The 7,500-nt window shown below is 43.2% G+C and overlaps 1 protein-coding gene across 3 annotated transcripts in view; it reads right to left on the reverse strand.

Moving 5' to 3' along the window:
• svopl (SVOP-like) overlaps window positions 1-7,500 on the reverse strand; it is a 32,977-nt gene that overhangs the window by 5,229 nt on the left and 20,248 nt on the right. For all 3 annotated transcript variants that reach the window (XM_080054704.1, XM_080054703.1, XM_080054705.1), the window contains one exon: window positions 1,108-1,189. In XM_080054704.1, coding sequence (XP_079910830.1) covers window positions 1,108-1,189 — 82 coding nt within the window. The remainder of the gene's footprint in view (window positions 1-1,107; window positions 1,190-7,500) is intronic.

Consider the following 7,500-nt stretch of genomic DNA (forward strand, 5'->3'; position numbering starts at 1 on the left):
ACAGACAGGCAGGGAGACAGACAGAGGGACAGACAGACAGGCAGGGAGACAGGTAGGGAGAGAGGCAGGCAGACAGGTAGGGAGACAGGCAGGGAGAGAGAGGGACAGACAGGTAGGGAGAGAGACAGACAGGCAGGGAGAGAGACAGACAGGTAGGGAGAGGGACAGACAGGTAGGGAGGGGACAGACAGACAGACAGACAGACAGACAGACAGGCAGGGAGAGAGACAGACAGGTAGGGAGAGAGACAGACAGACAGGTAGGGAGAGAGAGACAGACAGGTAGACAGAGGGACAGACAGACAGGTAGGGAGAGAGACAGACAGAGGGACAGACAGACAGGTAGGGAGACAGACAGACAGACAGGTAGGGCGACAGGCAGGCAGAGGGACAGACAGACAGGTAGGGAGAGAGACAGACAGAGGGACAGACAGACAGGTAGGGAGACAGGCAGGCAGACAGACAGACCGGTAGGGAGAGAGACAGACAGAGGGACAGACAGACAGGTAGGGAGGGAGACAGACAGACAGGTAGACAGACAGACAGACAGACAGACAGACAGACAGACAGACAGACAGACAGACAGACAGGCAGGCAGGCAGGCAGACAGACAGACAGACAGACAGACAGACAGACAGACAGACAGACAGACAGGCAGAGAGGCAGACAGACAGACAGTTGAGTTAGTTAAAGGAATACTTCACCCATACGGAACTGGTGTTCTATCATTATAAAATCACTATTATAATATAATAAATTAGGTTTTTCTTCCCTCAGTCTTCCCTCGGCCCAGCTGTCCTGTTAATCCTAACCCTACATTTTTACTAGTGTGATGTCATACTAGTAAAATGTAGGGTTAGACAGTGAGACCATAAACACTCTTTCTGCCTTTTCTCAGGCTAGGATGAACCAATTTCTAAAATGTTTGCACATTTATACTACATAGGATCTCAGAGTTCAATACACCTTCATATTCCCACCGGTGAAGTAGGTCTTTAATGTGTGTGTGTGTGTGTGTGTGTGTGTGTGTGTGTGTGTGTGTGTGTGTGTGTGTGTGTGTGTGTGTGTGTGTGTGTGTGTGTGTGTGTGTGTGTGTGTGTGTACGTACCTCTGCAGTGTAAATATAAACCACGTTAAAGTTCATCGAGACGAGAGAACGGAGCAGGAACAGCAGCACTGTGAAACCAAACCTGGACAGACAGACAGACAGACAGACAGACAGGCAGACAGACAGACAGACAGACAGACAGACAGACAGACAGACAGACAGACAGACAGACAGACAGACAGACAGACAGAGAGAGAAGGAGATATTCAGAATCACTGATAGTGCAGCTGGTAACCAGAACAATCGTGCATTTTGTGATAAAAGCATGAAATTTGGTACACTTATAGCCAAAGGCATTCTCAAAAGATTTGGATATGGAGCCACCATGAATTTTCAAAATGGCGCCCATGGCAGCCATCTTTCAAAATGGCTGTCAGTAACAACTGTTCGCTTATGAATGATGGATATAATATGATGTTTCAGACTTATTTACCATACATAGTACTTGGTAAATGTCTTTTGGATAATCTAAATGTGTCATTAAATATTCAAGATGGCTGACATCTTCAAGATTGCAGCCATCACAGGACATGGAGCTCTTTTCAAGGTTATTCATTGCTTGCCAGACCCGAGATGGAAACCTAGAGGAGTTCTTTCGACACGAGAACCAACCATGTCCACCAGCGCTTTCTGATGGGGGAGGTCTCCGACTGGGAGTGAAGAGTGATCTGCTTCCATGCCTGGAACAAGTTCACAGTGCATACTCTGACAGTCCAAAGGTTACCTGCACCATTGTAGATGGGGCAGCCATCATCCAGATGCTGAAACCAAGTTCAGTAAAAACCTTCAATGACTATGCCCATGTGATCTTCATTCCATATCTGACCAGAAAGTTTGAAACTGGGTCCAGGCTTGATCTGGTGTGGGACCGCTACTTGTCTGACTCTCTGAAAGCTGCTACGAGAGCAAAGCGTGGCACTGGAATTCAGAGACGTGTGGTAGGTGATGCAGCCATTCCCAGGAACTGGCAAAACTTTCTTAGAGTTGACAGCAACAAGACTGAGTTGTTTGCCTTTCTCTCGGAGGCTCTGCTCAGATGGTTTGTGCAGGAGGATAAACAGCTTGTCATCACAAGTGACATGGAAGTCCTTAGCAAGCCACCTCTCCCAGATAGGACATCGATTGCTCCTTGCACGCATGAGGAAGCGGATAGTCGCATGTTATTGCACGTAGCCCATGCAGCAAGAAACGGCCACCACAAAATTATGATTCAAACAGTTGATACTGATGTTGTGGTGCTGGCTGTGGCAGTGGCTCAGACTCTACAACCAGAGGATGAGCTTTGGTTGGCTTTTGGTACTGGTAAGAATTTTCAATATTTGGCAGCCCATGAAATTGCAGCAGGGCTCGGGCCCGAGAAAGCATGTGCACTACCAGTGTTCCATGCATTGACGGGTTGTGACACTGTGTCAAGCTTTGTTGGCCATGGGAAAAAGACTGCATGGGCTGTATGGTCTGTGCTTCCAGAACTTACACATGCCCTGTTGAAAGTGTCTTCAGCCCCAGATGACATACCACAGGAGGTAATGGCCACAATTGAGAGGTTTGTTATCTTAGGGTGTATTCACACATGCTGTGTTTAGTTCGGTTGAAACGAACTCAGGTGCACTTCCACCTTCGGTGCGCATCTTTCAGACAGGTGTGAATACAGCAATCGCACTCGGGGGCGGACCAAACAAACGCTCCGAGACCCAGCTGAAGAGGTAGTCTCGATGCGCTTCAAAACGCACTCTGCTGCAGTTCGTTTGTGGTGTGAATTTGGCCGGACTCGATCCGACCCAATTGCAGGAAGCACTGCGCCTTTTCTTTCTTTTCTTTTTTAATAAATCGCCATCAGCTTCACATTATGGGAAAGTGTTGTTGTCGCCATTGTTAGGAAGATTAGTTGTGGTTTGACCGGGAGCCCCGAGCGAAAATATTACATTTGATAATGATGCGTGCGGATCAGCGATCAGATGGAGAGGAGCGTCTCCCGTAGCCTACAGTGCCAACAGGTTCACGCTGCGCTTTGCATGAAGTGTGTGTTTTTATTGTTCTTCCCAACGGGACCGTCAATACTGTCCCCGTGTCAGTTTGGTGCTGAACTGCGCCGAACTGACACCCAGCTGATACACAGCTTAATCAGCTGTGTTTCAGTTTGAGCCTATTCTTCACGCGAGTCGCGCGTCCAGCAGCAAAAATACAGTAAAAATGATGTTTCACATCGTAGGCTAGAAGCCACATAACGTGGCATTGTCATAGGGCTACATATTATAAACATATGAAACAACAATAATTAGATTTTTTTCTTCTTTATTTATAGGCTAGATGTAGGCATTTTTATTATTTTTAACTCCATATTATATCAATGATAAATTCGCAGTTTTTACTTCGTTCTTCCTGCTTCTCTCCACCCCAGAATGTCTGTCCAATGAATGAATGACCTTAGATCACGTGTGGTTTTGCTTCGTAATGCTGGTTCACTTGCAAAAGGGGCAATATGAAAGTGGACCACACCAAACAAAAAAATCCAAATTCTATTTGGTCTGGACCAAAGCAAGTGAACTAACGGACTTTCCATGTGTGAATACACCCTTAGTCTATGACCGAACCAGCACATGTACAGAAATCAATACGGCAAGGAGGAAGTTATTTGCAAAGAGGCACAATGTGCAAACAATCCCCCCTACCAAGGCTGCCCTAGAAGAGCATGTTAAGAGAGCTGTATACCAAGGAGGGCACGTGTGGGGTACAGTCCTGGTGTCAACACCAGAACTACCTTCACCGTGCGAATGGGGCTGGTCAAAGTCACCTGAGGGGGACTATGAACCCTTCTGGACATGCCTACCAGATGCAGGCCAATCAAGTTATGAACTTGTCTCATGCAAATGCAAGAAGGGTTGTGTTGGGCAGTGTAAGTGCAAAAAATCCCACTTACAGTGCACAGCCCTTTGTGTCTGTGAAGGCGAGTGTGACTAGTCTTCCCTGTGATAGACCCTAGGTTTCCCTTGCTCAACATGAGTATTTTGAGATAGAAAGAAGATTCTTAGAAATTCCAAAGTTCCCAATTCAAATTCTGCATCAAGATAAATGTATAATTAAACATAGAGATCATCCATATCTAACTAGTTGGCGGCCATTTTGAATTTTCAATGAAAATGTTCCACTATCCAAAAGACATTTACCAAGTAGTATGAATGGTAAATAAGTCTGAAATATCATATTAAATCCATCATTCATAAGAAAACAGTTGTTGCTGGCGGACATTTTGAAAAATGGCTGCCATGGGCGCCATGTTGAAAATTCATGATGGCTCCACATCCAAATCTTTTGAGAATGCCTTTGGCTATAAGTGTACCAAATTTCATGCTTTTATCACAAAATGCACAATTCCTTTATATTTTGGAACTAACCTCTTGTACTATGACTGAAATTTCCAAATTTGATTTATTATAAGATTGTTAATTTGTTTAAATTGTGTGTGTGTGTCTGTGCGTGTGTGTGCGTGTGTGTGTGTGTATGTGCGTGTGTGTGTGTGTGTGTGTGTGTGCGTGTGTGTGTGTGCGTGCGTGCGTGTGCGTGTGTGTGTGTGTATGTGTGTGTGTGTGCGTGTGCGTGTGTGTGTCTGTGTGTATGTGTGTGTGTGTGTGTGCATGTTTGTGCGTGCGTGTGTGTGTGTGTGTGTGCGTGTGCGTGTGCGTGTGTTTGTGTGTGCGTGTGTGTGCGTGCGTGTGTGTGTATGTGTGTGTGTGTGTGTGCGTGTGTGTGTGTGTGTGTGTGTGTGTGTGTGTGTGTGTGTGTATGTGCGTGTGTGTGTGTGTGCGTGTGTTTGTGTGTGCGTGTGTGTGCGTGCGTGTGTGTGTATGTGTGTGTGTGTGTGTGTGTGTGTGTGTGCGTGCGTATGTGTGTATGTGTGTGTGTGTGTGTGTGTGTGTGTGTGTGTGTGTGTGCGTGCGTGTATGTGTGCGTGCGTATGTGTGTATGTGTGTGTGTGTGTGTGTGTGTATGTGTGTGTGTGTGCGTATGTGTGTATGTGTATGTGTGTGTGTATGTGTATGTGTGTGTGTATGTATTTTTTTTTTTTTATTTAAAATCTTTATTTAAAAGGGACAATGTACAGTTAGAACATAAATGTTGCCATTTGATGCACTATACCAGATTATAGCTTTAAGCTAATTTGCATCTGTAGTCCCTTGGCAGGTCACAAAAATACAACACAGTAACAAGACAGATTATTAGTATACAGGGATAAAACACCACAACAACATGGCTACACACGTCTGCGTGCAACTCCCCCCACCTTCCTCATCCCACCCACGCCCACACACACAAAAACAAGTCTAAGGACCAAATTAGTGGTTGCAGAGCTGAGCAGCTTTTAACAGATTTTTTAGGTTAGATTTGAAGACTCTGAGAGAGCTACTGCCCCTTACGGCGTCAGGTAAGGTATTCCACTGGTTTGTGGCTCTTACAGAAAAAGCAGATTGCCCCGCTACAGTGCGGCGAAATGGTATGGTACAATCTCGTATGGAGGATATTCTAGTGGATCTGATGGAATTTGACGAGCGAGCGTGGACAAAAACACATAATGACTGTGGGGCCAAACCATTTAAAATTTTATAGACCATACACAAATTGACGAATAACCTAAAATTCTCAAAGCTCAATAACTCATGTTTCTCAAGTATCCTACAATGATGATAACGAATTGGCTTTTTGTCCAGTGTTTTTAAGGTTTGTTTGTATAAAGACTCCAGAGGTCTCAAAGTAGATTCACCAGCCTGCCCCCAGCAGGTGATACAATATGACATGCGGGACAAAATCATGGCGTGCATAAATATCTTGGCTGCATCCAGAGAGAGACAATTTCTGATGTGTTTAAAATGAACTAAATTGTATTTTATGGTTTTAACCATTTTTTTGACATGTTTCTTAAATTTTAAATTTGGATCCAGAAACAGGCCAAGATATTTAAATTCAGTAACTATATCAATTCGTTCACCTTTAATGAGAATCTCAACATCAGGGATTTGTACCATGGTTTTAGAAAAAAACATACATTTTGTTTTGTTTACATTTAAACTCAAACATGATTGATCAAGCCAAAGAGTGATTCTCTCCAGTGCAGTTGTTAACTTAGCAGCTGCTAAGTCAGCTGTTTTAGCATGTACATGAACAACAGTGTCATCTGCATACATCTGCAGATCGACGTCAGCACACTGTTCAGCAAGATCATTAATATAAAGACTAAATAATAAAGGACCTAATACCGAGCCTTGTGGGACTCCCATAGTACATGTCCTGTAACTGGACTGTGCATCACAGACTTTAACACATTGCCTCCTGTTTGATAAATATGACGACATCCAAGCCAGAGCTCTAGGCGAAAAATTAAATTTAGAAAGTTTTGATATTAAGACACTGTGGTTAACTGTATCAAATGCTTTACGCAGGTCTAAAAATACAGCACCAACTACTCCGCCTTTATCGAGCCGTGATTTAATTTGCTCTATTAAATGTAAGGAGGCAGTCTCGGTTGAATGGTTCGCTCTAAAACCAAATTGCATACAATGTAGACCAAAATTGCTGGTGTTAAGAAATGAAGTCAGTTGTTCAATGACAACCTTTTCAGCAATTTTTGAAAATACTGGCAGTATGCTTATAGGTCGATAGTTACTAGCTTCAAGGCGGTCTCCAGATTTAAAAACAGGTGTGACAATGGCACATTTCCAGTCATCAGGAAAAAGACTACGTTTAAAAGAGAGATTAATTAGGTGAGTGACAGGACAGGATAAAATATCCTTATGTGACTTAACAAACTTGGTGTCAAAGTGAAAAGCATCTCTAGATTTTGAGCTTTTCAGAGAGCTGATGATTTTTTGTACTTGTGACACATTTGTTTCTACCAGTTCAAAGACCGGGGCTGTTTTATCTAGTGGAGCAACATCCAGTTTTCTTGTTGGAAATTTTTTCCCAAGTTCACATACAGATTCAAGAAAAAAATTATTAAGAGCAGAAGCAACAACACGATTATCTTCAATTAACTCTCCCTGTACTTTTAATATAAGATCTCCAATAGATTTATGGTTTCTCCTTGTGAGATCATCAATATTTTCCCATATCAATTTAATGTTGCCTCTTGCCTCATTTAAAATATTGACATAAAATCGGGATTTAGCTGATCTTAGTTCTTGGATAACTTTGTTCCTCAAACCTTTATAAACCAGCATATCAATTTCTCTTCTAGTTTTAATTGCCTTCCTCAGTGCAGCATCTCTAGTTTTCATCAGCTTCCATAAATTCTCATTGAACCAAGGTAAATTATTTTTGTTTTTAAATTGTGTCTTGACACTCACACTAAATCTCTCTTTCACAGAATTAATTTTGTGAGTTAAAGTGTTACACCCATAGTTC

The sequence above is a fragment of the Ammodytes marinus genome, assembly GCF_949987685.1.
Source record: "Ammodytes marinus genome assembly, contig: scaffold_36, whole genome shotgun sequence".
Lineage (NCBI taxonomy): Eukaryota > Metazoa > Chordata > Actinopteri > Uranoscopiformes > Ammodytidae > Ammodytes > Ammodytes marinus.